At 49.9% G+C, this 15,210-nt stretch overlaps 1 protein-coding gene and 1 long non-coding RNA gene across 3 annotated transcripts in view; one reads left to right on the top strand and one right to left on the bottom strand.

Annotated features, from left to right (window-relative positions):
• The window catches only part of LOC149750315 (uncharacterized), a 15,443-nt gene extending 5,820 nt beyond the window's left edge, over window positions 1-9,623 (bottom strand). Inside the window, exon 1 of the long non-coding RNA XR_016392204.1 lies at window positions 6,549-9,623. This is a non-coding gene — a long non-coding RNA (uncharacterized LOC149750315). The remainder of the gene's footprint in view (window positions 1-6,548) is intronic.
• The window catches only part of ZFP36L1 (ZFP36 like 1 zinc finger CCCH-type), a 26,133-nt gene extending 10,923 nt beyond the window's left edge, over window positions 1-15,210 (top strand). The window contains exons 1-2 of one of the 2 annotated variants that reach the window (XM_022570285.3): window positions 9,737-9,955; window positions 12,383-15,210. In XM_022570285.3, the coding sequence (XP_022425993.1) occupies window positions 9,899-9,955; window positions 12,383-13,342 (1,017 nt within the window). In that variant the 5' untranslated portion in view covers window positions 9,737-9,898 and the 3' untranslated portion in view covers window positions 13,343-15,210. Of the gene's footprint in view, window positions 1-9,736; window positions 9,956-12,382 lie in introns of those variants that run through there. The other variant, XM_089907867.1, reaches the window with a different exon arrangement.

The following is a 15,210-nucleotide window of genomic DNA, read 5'->3' as shown; positions in this document are numbered from 1 at the left end:
AGAGACCCTAGTCTCTTCCTACAGTCATACTTGTGCGAGAAAGTAGACACGTAGATTCAATCTGTCTCTCTCTCTGAGCTCAGACTTTCTGGGCCTGGGAGGAAAGCTGCTGTCAAAAAGTAAAAGGCCTGAAAAAATAAATAAATAAATAAATAAAAGGCCTGGCCCAGTGCTAGGTACTCAGTGGGTAGAGGGCCATCCCAAGGTGAGGCAGGGGAGGGGTAGGCTGGGTCTGGCCTGCCAGGGAATGTATAGAGAGGAAGGTAGGAAACCACAGCTCAGAGACGTGCTGCTGGGAGATATTCCTGTTGCTGCCTGCCTCCCCACCCCCAAAAGGTAAAAGAAAACCCAAATAAAAGTCTGACCCGGCAGATATTAATACTCCAGAGCCAGGGCTGGTGTGCAAGCAGCCGCCCCCCGCTTCCCCCTTCTGTTTCTATAAGCGGCTGAAATAAATTTAGCGAAACAACCCCACCCGTCTGAGGGCCTAAGATTTCAGAACAGTGGGACTCTTTACCCTGAAAGCCCCTGTTTTTCAGAGCTGAGAGCTTTTTGTTTAAATTCCCTTTGAGAATGGAATGCTCTTGATCTAAAATAATTATTTTACAGCAGTCATCTATTCCTCATAGATAAATGCTTTGACACAGTATGGCTTGCTAGAAAGCCGACCTACAGATGCTGTACAGCTTAAAATAGTCAACTCTGTGGGGCCACTGCCCAGTTGGACCCGTTTGGATATTTATTGTAACATTATTCTTTGCGATGTCTGTGTGTGTTCAGCTAGTCCCCTCTGTTGTCTGTCACAGGACAGTGGTTATCGCTGGCTAAGTTGCCAAAGTAGAGAATTACTTATTTAGGGCCTACTGTGTGCTAGGCACTGTGCCGGTCGAGTTGAGAGCAGAAAGAGCCTGCTCCTGGAGCAGACATGCCGGGGGGGGGAAGAGAGATGTCGAAAAGTAAAATGACTACAAAAAACTGCCAACTAATATCGTACTTAATAGTGAAAGATCGAATGCTTTCCCTTAAGATTGGGGTCAAGGTGAGCGTGTCCAATCTCACCACACCTATTTAACATCATAGGGGAAGTCCTAGAGAGGGCAATATGGCAAGAAAAGAAATATAATGCATATGATTGGAAAGGAAGAAGTCAAACCATTCCTATTCACAGACAACATGATTTTCTATAGTAAAAAAATAAAAAAACAAAACAAAGCTCAAGGAATCTACCAAAAAACCTTCCTAAAACTAAAGTGACTTTTGTAAGATCACAGGATGCAAGGTCAATACACAAAAATCAACTGTATTTTTATAAACTAATAATGAGAAACTGAAAACTGAAATAAAAAATTACAATACAGTTGGCCCATGAACAACACTGGTTTGAACTGCGCAGGTCCACTTATTTTTTTGCAGTAGTAAATACTACAGTACTACGTGATCTGAGGTTGGTTGACTCTGCAGATGCAGAACCATGGATATGAGGAACTGCTCATATTCCAGAGGCCCAACTATAAGTTATACGTGGATTTTTGACTGTGAGGAAGGTTGGTGGCCCTGGCCCCTGCATTGTTCAAGGCCCAACTCTAGTTCCAAAAAAAAAAGGGAAATATTAGGTATAAATCTAACAAAATGTATATAAGATCTGTGTGCTAAAAACTACAAAGCACTGATTAAAGAAATCAGAGAAGACCTAAATAAATAGACATATCATGTTCATGGATTAAAAGACACAATAGTAAAGAAGTAAATATGTACTTCTTCCTGAATTGATCTATGGACTTAATGCAATTCCAATAAAAACCCCAGTAGGATTTTTTTGTGGTTACAGACAAGCTGAATCTGAAATTTATATGAAAAGGCAAAAGAACTAGAATAGCTAAAACAATTTTGAACATTAAGAATAAAGTTGGAGGAATTATACCACCTGATTTTAAGACTTACTGTAAAATTATAATAATCAAGACAGTGTGGTATTGGCGAAGGAATGGACACACAGATCAACGGAAGAGAATAAAGAGACTCATACAAATATGGCCAACTGAATTTTGGATAGGTACAAAAGCAATTCAATAGAAAAATGGTACTCTTTTCAATAAACAGTGTTGGGATTAGACTTCCATAGGCAAAAAAAATTTAACTTCAACCTAAACCATGTTATATAAAAACTAACTCCAAATGAATCTAACATAAAACTATAGAAAATCTTAATGACCTAAGGTTAGGCAAGGAGTCCTTAGATGTGTCACCAAAAGCATGATGCATAAAAGATAAAACTGATAAGTTAGACCTCATCAAAATTTAAAAACTTTTGCTCTGTGAAAGATACTTTGTTCAGAGAACGAGAAGATAAGGTACAGACTGGAGAAAATATTTGCAAACCACTTATTCAACAAGAGCCTGTATCCAGAATATATAAAGAACTCTCAAAACTCAACAGTAAGAAAACAAACAACCCAATTAAAAAGTGGGCAAAAGACTTGAACAGACATTTAACCAAAGAGGACATACAGGTGGCAAATAAGCACATGAAAAGAGCTGTTCAATATCATTACCTGTTAGACAAATGCAAATGAAAACCACAATGAGATACCACTACACACCTGTTAGAGTGGATAAAAGAAAAAATACTGACAATTATAAGTGCTGCTAAGGATTCAGAGCAACTGGAGACTCTCATATATAGTTGTGGGAGATGCAAAATGGTATAGCCACTCTCAAATAAGGTTTGGCAGTTTAAAAAAAAATAAACCTTAACATACACTTAGCATATGACCGAGCAATCCCATTCCTACTTATTTAATAAGAACTTACGTTCACACAAAAATCTATACACAAGTGTTTACTGCAGCTCTATTCACAATGGCCAAAAACAGGAACTAATCCAGTGACCCTTAACAGGTGAATAAACAAATGGTGGTATACCCATACAGTGAAATACTATTCCTCAATTAAAAGGAATGAACTATTGATACATGCAACAGCATGGATAAATCTCAAAGGCATTATGCTCTGTGAAATCATGTAGACTGTATGAGTTCAGTTATACGGCATTCTGGAAAAGACAAAATGACAGTATAGGGAACAGATCAGTGGTTTGCCAGAGTAAGGGATGGGAGGGTCTGACCACAAAAGGAGAGTGTAAGGGAGTTTTTTTTTTTTTTTTGGCGAGGGGTGGTGATAGAAGTGTTCTGTTTCCTGATTGAAGTGGTGGTTACATAAATCTATTCACATGTTTAATCAAATTCATAGAACTGTACACCAAATAAAGGTCAATTTTACTGTTTGTTAAATAGTTTTAAAAAAACCTCACAAATCGAAATAACTACTTTGAAGGAAATGAAGATTCCATGAAGACAGAAGAGAGAAGACAGATACCTTGCCTTGATGGGGGGAGGGGCGCCAAGAATGGTTGAGGAAGTGATGCTTGAGCTGGGTACTAAAGAATGATTTAGAATTTACTTGGGCCAAAGGAAGGTCAATCAGATAGAAGAAAACAGGCATGTGTCAAGGCCCTGGGGCAGGAGGAGGGATGGTTCATTTTCATCTGAAACTGACTAGAGCACAAGGAGTACCTTGGAGGGGTGGGAGAGATGGTGGTGGGGAGGGGAAGGGGTATGAAAGTCAAGAGCGGAGCAGTAAAAGAGTCTGATTATGCTAGACTAAGGGTTTGGTTTTTATTCTAAAAGGGATGGGTAGCAAAGGGTTTTAGGCAATTGTAATACAATTTGTAATACAATTTGTGTACAATTGTAATACAATTGTAATACAAGATCCAGGTTTTGAAAAAATATTACTTGGGCTGCCGAAAAGAGGGGTTTTGGGGGCACACAGGAATCTTGGAAAGAACATCTAAAATAGGGTTTCTCAGTCTTGGTACTATTGACATTTTGGGCCAGATAATTTTTTGTAGTGGTGAGGGGGTGTGGGGGCTTGGCCTCTGCATTGCACGACATTTAGCAGCATCCCGGGTCTCTACCTTCTAGATGCCAATAGCACTGACCTTCTCTCCTCCAGTTGTGACAGCCACAAATGTCTCTAGACGTTGCCAAATGTTCACTGGGGTGCAAATCACCCCCGGGGGAGGACCACTGCTCTAAAACAACCAAATCCAGTGCTTCTGGCTTCATAGTAGAGTCATCTAGGGAGCTTAGAAAATACAAATGCTGGGCCTCACCTCGGACCAACTGAAGCAGAATGTTTGGAGGTGGGGTGGGGCCTGGCACCTGGCATCTGCATAATTTTGAAAGCTCCCCAGATAATTCTGCTCAGAGTGATGTTTGAGCACCACCAGCCTAGTCCACCCTTTCCATCCATATCTCAGAACACTGAAGCCCAGACTACAGAAATGACCCACTGAACTGGAGGCAGAGTAGCTCCAGAATCCTATTCCTAACTCCTAGACCAGTGCTCATTCCAGTGCCTCTTAACATGTGCACAGAACATGCCCTGGGCAAACTGTGAAAGCCCAGCCTCCTTGAGTTACCGGCTCTGGCCCTCTGAACATCCCAGTGTTAAGGCTGCCATCCCCCCTTCCTGCAGAACCCAAGCCCTCCCTTCCTGCCACCCCTGGAACTTCTGCCAGTTCCTTCTTCTACTCCTGCTGCTAGATTCATGGTGACCAAAGTGTCCAAACGGGCTCAACAGCAAGGGTTCAGTGCAAATCGAAAAAATTTACTGACCACCTACACAGTTCTACTCATGAGTTCCAGGTAATACAGAAGCCCCGGCCCTGAGGAGTTCAAAGTCCAGTGGGGAGTAAACAGGTATTTTCCATAAAATGCTGCAGGCTGCAAGGCACCACTGGGAGAGAGGCACTTTGCCTGCTGGGAAGCCGCCTGAAGCCCCAGCAAAAGGAAGCCCCAGGGAGGGGTGTGCAGCAACCACCAGCAACCGCTAGCAGCCTGGAGTGGCTGGGGACCAATGGCTCTCTGAGGTAAGCACTGTCTGGAAAGGGCTTCACCTTCCTGACCGTCCCAGAGGTGAAGTGACTTGCTCGAGGTTGTGCAACTGGTAACCAGCCGGCAGAGTTGGGCTTCCCATCAAAGTCTAGGTGGCTCAGAGCTCATGCGCTACCCTGTGTCTCTAGGCAGGCCCAGGCAAGGAAGGCAGGGTGAGGCGGGGTGAAGCTGTGGGCTAGCCTGGGAACTTAATGGAATAGTGGAACATCTCTGTCAGGAAAGTGTTAAAACAATTGACGTAAGAAGGAGGGTTTAGGTATCTCACTGCCAGGCCATGGGAGCTCCCAGGGCCGTGCTAGCCCTGGGGCTGGACTCTCAGTCCTAGCAGGAGGCGGTGGGCTCCCGGAGCTGTACCCCAGAAGTTCCTGACACTGTGCAGAGCTGCATTTACAGCAGACCTCAACCGCCCTCTCTAGAAGCCTGTGCCTGGTTTGGAGGATACTGGCAGCCATGCCCACTAAGCACTATGATAGGGGCTTGAGGATATTGAGAGAAAGAAGGGTCTGGCTTTTACTGGATATCAACAGGCCCCAGTGATCTAGTTTTCAGAAATACCTGTGACAACAATCAGGTGTTTTTCAGTTGGGCAGCAGATCCCCATCACCTCATCCTGACTCACCTTGCTCTTCCCCAGGCTCTGGGCCAGTGCCCTCTCTCCCTTTCCAGGCCTCGGGGCCTGCCTCGTCCAGAGCTGGGTCTGGGGGTCACAGAGTGATCGGATCAAAGCTGTCAGGTGACCATTTCATGGACCTCTATACTGAAGAATCCTTTTGCAAAGTGAATATTCCCAGAATTTGTTTCATAGTTTAATAAGGCCCCAAGAATGGTTTAGTTTACATACAATGGCTGGGCATATACAAGGGTTCAGCTAGACGTGAGACTAGGCACTTTACTGGCCAATTTTAGGCAGAATTATTATCCCTATTTTAGAGGCTTTGGTCAGTGTCTTGAAAAGCCACACAGCTAGAAAATGGCACAGCCAAGATTTGGATCCAAAACGGCCCAACTTCAAAGTCCTGGACCACTGATTCTCAGACCTTGGTGACTGAGTCACGAGCCGGAAATTTACAAGGAATGCAGATTCCCGGCCCCACCCCAGAGCATCTGATTCACTGGGCCTGGGTCCAGGCTGAGGAATCTGCATTCCACAAGCACTACACCTGAATTTGAACCAGGTAACTCTCCAGCAGCACTTGGCCCTTCCTCCCAATTTCTAATCCAGGAACCCTGCCGCTGTCCCAGGGTCTCGTGTAGCAGAGGGTGGGGGGAAGGGTGGGGGGAAGGGTGGGGGAAGGTGGTCCGATCCGAAGAATTTGGGTTCTTTTGCAAATGACCTGAAAGCAGGGAGGAGGCACAACATCGCAGGGCTCCGCAATGGCAGGGTCAGGAGGGGTCTCTGGGAAAGGAGTGCCTGGAGGGCGTTGGTGACGAGGCCTGGCCCTCCAGGGGCCAGTGGCCCAGCGCCCCACACCCTCACCTGCCGCGAGGTGCGCCCAAACTGGCCGGTGAATACATCCATTGCGCTTCCCTAATTCCGAGGGCTTTCATTTTCCCCCTTCACAAAACCTAACACCCCCAAACCAAAAATACCTGGTTAGACCCTCCTCTCAAGGGGACCGTCTCCGTGCGAGCGGGGAGAGCCCGGAAGTCGGGCCTGGGACTGCGAACCTGGCTGGCTCATCGCCTCCCGCTCGGAAGAGGCCGTGCAGGTGAAGGGGCGGCCTTTCCGGGCCCGGCGCGGGCGAGGAACCCTAGGGCTGAGCGCAGGAGGTGGGGGAGGGCCGTGCACGCCTCCCGTTGGGCTTCCGGCCCGGGTCGTGGCTCGTGGCTCGTAGCCTTTCCCGCCACTACCGGGCACCTGCCGAACACGTCCGGGCGGGGGCAGGCCGGCTCTGGCCCTCCTCGGCCCGGCGGGACGCTGCTCCCCGGTCCGCCGCGGCGCGGATGCCGGGTCAGCGAAGGGTTAAGGAGGCCGTCTCCCTCACCCTTGGAAAGTCCCTGAAATGACGTTGCAACCCGACAATTAAAAGAAGAGTTTAATTATAGAGACAGGTTCTGGGAGCTGGAACTAACCCGGTCGGTCGGTGGGGCCGGTAAACAACTCCGGAGCGAGCGGGCCAGGCTGGACGCCGCCCGCGGAGCCCGGGCCCCTGGGAACGGGGGAGGGAGCGCCCTCCGGGAGTTGGGAAACGGAGGAAATTCGAGGAATCGGCGTTCTCTTTGCGGGGGGAGGCGGGGGGAAGACTCTTTAGCCAGCCTGTGGCGCCCGGGCCGCGTCAAGGTGCTCCTGGCCGGTCCCGCAACCGTTGGGGGAAAGCTGCGCCGCCCGGAGAGGGGGACATCGGGTGCGGGTCGAGACGCGCCCTGGGCCCCGCCCGCTCCGGACCCCTTCCCCCTCGCTTTCCACCCTCGCTTCTCCACCCCTCTCTCGTCCCCCCGGCAGAGCTTCGCGAACCCTCCGGAGTTAAAGACCAACGGGCCTTTTTTTTTTTTTTTTTTTGCTGGGGGAGTGGGGGAATCAAAAAACCGAAAACCGAAATAGCTTCACATCGGGACGCAGACAAACCTTGTGGTTTTAACGCGCACCCTACTCTGTCCTGAAATCTGGAACTCATTACCTCATCGCTAAGAAACTGCACAAAACCGCTCCCCCAACCCCTCCTTCTCGAAGCGGGGAAGGGAGTGAGCAAACTGCCCTTTAAGAAAGAAACCTACATTTGAATGATTTAAATTAAGGTGGATGGAAGTTATTTCTCCTTCTGGCGCTTGCCAGATTTCAAGAAAAGCTGAAAAATGGGAACAGGGAGATGAAAGCAACAGGCAGCTGGACAGCAAAAGAAGAAAAGCAAGGGGCAGCAGCCGGGTTAAAAATGGGGGCCATCAATTTAAGCCGGAGGGGACAAATTAAAGCAGACGGACTGGATCACATAGGTTTGTGGCTGCAGCCAAAGCTGTGTGTTTCGCGAAGGTGAAGAACAACAGGTTCCTAAAACGGTTGTGATTTGGAAGGTTTCCGGGTTTGCCCGGCCAAATTTATTGACAAATAAATAAATGCAGTAAAAATATGTGTGTGGGGGGGGTGGGGGTGGGGGTGGTGAGAGTGCGACTCCAGCGCTCTGCTGGGCCCGCCCCTACCTCTTCAAAGAAACGTGCTCATAATGGGGTGACCTAATTACATCGCAATGGAACCCGCTCTTAGCCACTCAGTGCACAGGGTTTCATAACAGACCCGGCGGCCTCGAGTGCTGGGAAGAAACGTGCGAGGGCCGAGGAGGCGGCCGGGCACGCGGGGAAACGGGAAAGAAACGCAGCGCCGCGGTTTCCACCTCGGTCTTGACTCCAGCACTCCGGCGGAGACCGAGGGGGCGGTGGGGGACACGTTAACAGTTTTTTATTTGGGTGGGTGGAGGGGCATCCGAACCTAACAGTAAATAAATATATTCTTTCCAGTTTTCAAAAGAGTGATAATTCAGGGCCTTTCGGTTTCGAGGATCCCACAGCCCCCTCCCCCCATCCCGCCAAAACAGCGCAGTGTGACAAGCCATATGTTCCGTTCCCGTGCGGGCGGGGGAGAAGCAACAGTAAGTTGAAGTGTTGCCTCCCCCCATCTCTTTACCTACATTCTTAGCAAAGTAACTTTTTTTCATTGTTCTGGCATCTAGGGGGTATGCGTGTGCGTGTGTGTGTGTTGGTGGGGGAAGTTTCGGCGCGGCCCATGGTTCGGAGCGCGCGGGGAAAGTCGTGCGTTGCTGTTTTTTTCGGGGGGGGTGGGGATTAGGGGCGTTCATGAGGATTTAGGTTTTCTTTATAAAAATATTTAAAGATTGATGCGTGAAATAAATACCACAACGAGGCCTGTTAAAACAGCCCGGCAACTATACTCCAGTAAAAATTAAACACCTAAACAGTCCGCCCGGACGGTGGTCTTCTTTGCGACGCTCTCCCACCCATGCTCCTGCCCACACTCGGAGAGTGTCCGCTGCAAAGCGAGCGCGAGTGGAGACGCGTGCGGCGCGCTAAACCGCTTGGTGCTCGCCCGCGCCAGCCCGGGTCCTCCTTGGGGTGGGGGGGAAGTCTCCCTAATCCTCCTCCCCCAACCCCCACCTCCGCCCCTGAAAAAAACAAAACCCTTGGCTTGAACGCTTTGTGCGCCTCTTATTTCCAATCTCCTCTCCCCTTGGGGTTTGCCGAGGGGAGCCGAGTGCGGAAAAGAACTCGGGAAAAGAGTTAAGTTGTGCGGCAACTTGGAGAAGTTTCCAGGGAGATCAGCTCAAGATGGGAACTGCAGACCCGGCGCTAAGGACGGGCTTCTGCTCCCGCTTGTAAAAAGAGAAAGTCGAGCCCGCCTTTCTGCCCGACAAAAAAACAACAACACAACAACCAGAACCCCGAAGAGGGTGGAATGAGTGATGTCACAGAGCCGCGCTCGCAGGCTGACAAAAGGGGGGCGCCCCTCCCCCCCTGCGGGGCGCGCGGCCCCAGAGAAGGGCGCCTGCAGCGCGGGGTAGCCAAGCGAGCGGACTCGAAACTTTTCCTCTTTAAGAAAAAAAAAGTTGTGCGCGGCTCTCAGTGGTTTTTTTTTAATTCGCCTTCTTTCCTCGTCTCCCCTCCCCCTTCTTCCTTTCGAAAGTTTCTTTTTTTTTTTTTTTCCCCAGAGTTTGACCGCAGGGCTGATTCAACTTCAGTGTCAATCAACTTTTTTTTCCTCCTCTTCCTCATTTAAATAAGTTTAAAGCTCCTCCTCCCCCTCCGGCCCACCAAATCTGAAACTTATATAAATTGGGCTTCGCGCGCCGCAGCCCGGGAGAGTCAGAAAGGCGAGGGGCGCCGGGAGCAGGCGTGTGGGACTCCAGACCGGAGAGCCGGAGGCTGCGCCTTCCCCGCACCGGGACCTTCACGGCACACCAGATCCTTGTCCCTGCCCCGTGCGAGCGCCCAGGATGACCACCACCCTCGTGTCTGCCACCATCTTCGACTTGAGCGAAGTTTTATGCAAGGTAAAGTGGGGCGGAGCGTTTGCTTTTGAAAGTCTTTTTCTTTTGTCTTCAAAAAGAATCCCCGAAAGTTTAGGTCTGGGAACGCAGGGGGGAGAGGAGGAGAGGCGAGATGGTTGTTTTTTCCGCCCCATTTTCCCCCCTCAGTTTGAAGGAATTTGACTCTCTGCTCCCCACCCTTTGAGTTTCAACAGTTCCTGGCGGGGATTACATGGGAATCTGGACACCAGAGTTTTGGGGGGCGAAGTTTGCGTGGGGCTGCCTGGGGGGCGCGGGGCATTGACCAGGCAGGCTTGGGGCAATTTTTCGGTGATTCTTTGGTCCATAATGTGCTGCTCTTGAGCCGGGTGTCGCGAGTCTGCTCGGTTTCCCTGTGTGCGCTCTGGGTGTCGCCGCTGCCGGGAGGGGTTCGAGTCTCTCCAGCCCCATTGCCGGACTGTGGGTCGAGAGGTGGGGGTCCCTTGGGGAAGTGAGTCTCGGGATGACGTTTTGCTGGTAGATTTCCTCTTCTGTTCTGGAAAGGCTGGGAATCTGCGAGAAAAGGCCAAGAGTTGTGGTTCAAAGGATGTTGCCAAGCGAGTTTGCAATGGGACTTCAGTTCGTCCCAGCTCAGCCAGGCTTCCTCTGTTATAGCCGATCGTGCTGCAAACTTTGGGGTGAGAGTGGGACTCGGGTTCACCCAGTTACCTGTTTTCCGAGGGACCGCGACTCCTCGATATGGAGGGGATGGGGGGACACGACTACAAAATGCCGGTGTGAGCTCAAGGGTCTCGGCGAGGAAGGATTTAATGAGGCCCTCAAGCCGTGTAGCTTGCCAGCCGGTGTGGAAAAAAGCAAGTTTTAAATCCGGAATATTCCAGGAGTGCCGTTTAAGCGTACATAACAGAAGCCTGTGGATGTTCAAGGTTTTTCGCCCCCTCTCCCCAATTTGAAAGAGAGAAGCTGCTAGGCTACTTTTAATTGCTGAAGTGTTTTGCCTTCTTTTAAACACGTCGGGTCATGTTGCTCTCTTTTCCCAGCTTGCTTCTCCAGTCCGTGCAGCTGCCAGGGCCCCAGGGCTGCAGGGTTGGGGTGCAGGGATACCCTGGAGCTGAAGAGCAACATCAAAAAATTCTGAATTTCAGCTTCCTTCCCTACCTGCGCATTCCCAAACTTCAGTTGCCCTGGCGGCTGCCTGAACTCTCCCGGCACTTCTTCCTTCTCTTCCTGGCTCTCCTGCTCTTTGATCTATTTCTCTTTCTCTGGCTCCCTCCCCCCGCAGGACTTTTTAAATGAACCTCATTGTTGGGAACAGGCTCTCTACTTGGTTCCTGTAATCCGCTCTGTGGGGTGGTTGCTGTTACAGATTCCAGATCCCCCGCAGCTGATCCTAAGGGACCAACTTTAGAAATCGCACAATGACACCCACATGGGCTGGGAGCCAACTCCCAGGTCCCCTGCTCACACCCTTTCCAAATCTTGGGTACAGTTTGGGCAGGTGAATAGGGTCCCGTTGGAACAGAGACCTGCCTTTGGTGCCTCTGCCCCCCTCCCCCAAATCCATTACTGACTGGGAGGAGGCTGGGGGGATTTGGTGCTTTCCTTTTCCTTCCCACCTGCAGCTTTGCGTTAAAGATTAAACACTGGCGCTCTTATCCAAGCGTGCTCTTGCAGCCAGGAGACTAACTGCAAAGGCATCTTCCCAGTTGAGGGGGTGGGGTGGGCAGTGACTGGTGGGAGAGATTATTGTAGAAGGCACCTCTTCTGGGAGCACGGGGCAATGAGTTTTGTATTCGGGAATCACATCCCTCTCCCTGCCAACCCCCCCCCCCCCCCCCCCCGGCCAATCCGGGATTTCTCTTCCTGCCCCTCCCTCTCCCCTCCCATCAGCAAGGTAAAGCAAAGGCAGTCTGGAAATCTGTTGCCAAAGGAATGGAATGCTTCTGAAGGAGGAAGTTGAGAGCCTCAGGCCAGGTTTGGGGGGGGGGGCCGCAGCTAATTAGACAGGGACTGATTAAAAGGAGACCTAGCTCCTAGCCTCCTGAGTGTGGGAAAGGAGAGTTTGTGAGTTGTGTGAGATATTTTCAACACAGGGATCTATTTGGGAGGTGAAGAAGTTGGATTTCATGGATGAAAGTGGTAGCTTTGGGGACAGGATATGAGGGTGCATTCCAGGGATCGGCGTGGAGTAGGTGCATGTGTAAAACAATTTTTCACACAGGCCAGGAATTTTGTGGCTTCTTGTGCCTGGGGCCAGAGTAAACCCTCTCGGCTGGTTGAATGGGAGAAAGAGGGTGAGGGGTTTGCCAGGGCAGAGGTGGGGATGGTAGGTTCCTTCGAGACGGAGCATTTCTGATCGTGGAGGGGGCTGCCCTTAGTGGGTACCCTTCTGGGCCTGGCGGATGGCCTTTGTCAACTAACCGCCGTCTGTCTTGTCTCTCTCTCCTCCAGGGTAACAAGATGCTCAACTACAGTCCTCCCGGTGCCGGGGGCTGCCTGCTGGACAGGAAGGCGGTGGGCACCCCTGCCGGTGGGGGCTTCCCCCGAAGGCACTCGGTCACCCTGCCCAGCTCCAAGTTCCACCAGAACCAGCTCCTCAGCAGCCTCAAGGGCGAGCCAGCTCCAGCTCTGAGCTCTCGGGACAGCCGCTTCCGAGACCGCTCCTTCTCAGAAGGGGGCGAGCGGCTGCTGCCCACCCAGAAGCAGCCGGGGAGCGGCCAGGTCAACTCCAGCCGCTACAAGACGGAGCTGTGCCGTCCCTTCGAGGAGAACGGAGCCTGTAAGTACGGCGACAAGTGCCAGTTCGCGCACGGCATCCACGAGCTCCGAAGCCTGACCCGCCACCCCAAGTACAAGACGGAGCTGTGCCGTACCTTCCACACCATCGGCTTCTGCCCGTATGGGCCCCGCTGCCACTTCATCCACAACGCTGAGGAGCGCCGTGCCCTGGCCGGGGCCCGGGACCTCTCTGCTGACCGTCCCCGCCTCCAGCATAGCTTTAGCTTTGCTGGGTTTCCCAGTGCCGCTGCCACCGCCGCTGCCACGGGGCTGCTGGACAGCCCCACGTCCATCACCCCACCCCCCATCCTGAGCGCCGATGACCTCCTGGGCTCGCCCACCCTGCCCGATGGCACCAATAACCCCTTCGCCTTCTCCAGTCAGGAGCTGGCGAGCCTCTTTGCCCCTAGCATGGGGCTGCCCGGGGGTGGCTCCCCAACCACCTTCCTCTTTCGGCCCATGTCTGAGTCCCCTCACATGTTTGACTCTCCCCCCAGCCCTCAGGATTCTCTCTCGGACCAGGAGGGCTACCTGAGCAGCTCCAGCAGCAGCCACAGTGGCTCAGACTCCCCCACTTTGGACAACTCAAGACGCCTGCCCATTTTCAGCAGACTTTCCATCTCAGATGACTAAACCAGGGTAGGGAGGGCCGCCCCCCCACCTATCCACCTCCCCGCCCCGGCCCCGACCCCGCACCCACATCCCCTACCCTTCCCTCCTTACCCATCCGATTCCTGACAAACCCCTACATTAACAAGGTTAAGCTCAACCCCTTTCCCCCAGGACCTTGGAATGCCCCCTCCCTCCCCCCTCTTTAAACGCCCCTCCCCCCCAACATAAGGACAAGTCAATTTGTCAATAGCTTCTTCTGGCTAGAACCCCCCCCACCTCAATTTTATAGCCCACTTACCATGCATAACAGACAAGTCCCATATTTGTCAGTAGATGCGTTTTTTTTCCAGCTTAAGCCTTAAGTGCCAAATCACAAAAGAAAAAGCAGTAACGGTTTACAGAAGCAACTTAGTGCCTTGTGATCTAACTTTGTCACTGTGACTACATTACCTCTTCAGCGCCAGAGGGCACCCGTGGGCCTCCCTGAGCCTCTGCCCAGGGGGAGGGGGAGGGGGAGGGGGGACTTAGAAGAACCAGCAGCTCCCTCCACTGGCAACACAACTGCACCTTTCCTGATTCCAGTCTCCCACACACTTCCTTCTCCCCTCTCCCCAGTAACCCCCGCCCCCCGCACCCACCTTGGGAGAGTTGTTGCCAGACTTGGGTTTTTGGGGAAACCTAGCTTGACATTCAAAACCTTTTTCTTCCCGACCTGGACCTCTGTTGACTAATCTTGCCTGGGTTCGTGTAGGTCTGCAGGAAGGAAGACTGCAAAAGCCGATGAAGATTGTGACATAAGTGGGACTTTGTGATTTAATTTTTTTTCTTTTGTTTTAAGTGGGGAGGAAGGGGAAGCTAGATGGACTATGAGAGACTTGATTTTGGTGCTAAAGTTCCCCAGTTCGTATGTGACATCTTAAAAAAAAAAAAAACAAAAAAATGAGAGAAAAGCTTAAAAACGTAAGGGGTGAGCAGTTAATGGTATTCATTCCACATACAATATCTGTGTAAAACGATTTCCTGTAGAAGTAGCTTTAATGGTTTTTGCTCTAGAATACCGTAGGTCTATCCTTAGAGCACTCACGCCATGCTTTTTTCCCTGGGTTTTAAACTTCATATAACTTCAGAAATTGGAGAGCAAAAATTTTGCTTGTCACTGCACATCAATATAAAAAAGCTTATTTAACTTATCAAAACGTATTTATTGCCAAACTATGCTTTTTTTTGTTAATTTTGTTCATATTTATCGGGATGACAAATCCATAGAATATATTCTTTTATGTTAAATTATGATCTTCATATTAATCTTAAAATTTTGTGACGTGTCTTTTTCCTTTTTTTCCACAGTTTTAATATATTATTCTTCAACGACATTTTTTGTAACTTTACACTTTTTTTGGTTATTTTATTTTAAAAAAATGAAAAATTAATTTAAAAAAATGCAAAAAACTGTTGGATTATTTATTTTAGAAATTTCCCCCCTTTGTGTTGGACTGCAAATTGAGTTTCTTTCTCTTTTGGCCTTTCACAACTAGGACTGAGAATGTATGTAAAAGTTCTGTGACAGTACAGAAGGAAAACAACTTTTAATGTATAGCTTCTAAAAGGGAAAAAAAAAAAAAAGAAACCCTTTGACTTCACGTGCCCATCTCTAGACATTCCGATTGCAGATTTGACGTTCTGGATTCCAGGTTTTGGAGTTTTCCAATGTTAATGCAAACAGAACTGGCACACACACATTAAGATGAATGTAATTATTATTCCTCTTGCTGGTCACTACCGTCGCTTTCTATTTCTCTTTCTTTGTGTGAATTTATTTAAAAGAAAAAAAAACTTTTTGTAACGACTATTTGCAGTTTAAAAATCAATAAACCCATTTTTTCAAGAAA

The sequence above is a fragment of the Delphinapterus leucas genome, chromosome 2 (assembly GCF_059928025.1).
Source record: "Delphinapterus leucas isolate spDelLeu-1000000601 "Yukka" chromosome 2, BTC_Dleu_Yukka2, whole genome shotgun sequence".
Lineage (NCBI taxonomy): Eukaryota > Metazoa > Chordata > Mammalia > Artiodactyla > Monodontidae > Delphinapterus > Delphinapterus leucas.
Note: the sequence above shows the minus strand (reverse complement) of the source record. Positions and strands in the feature narration are given on the sequence as shown.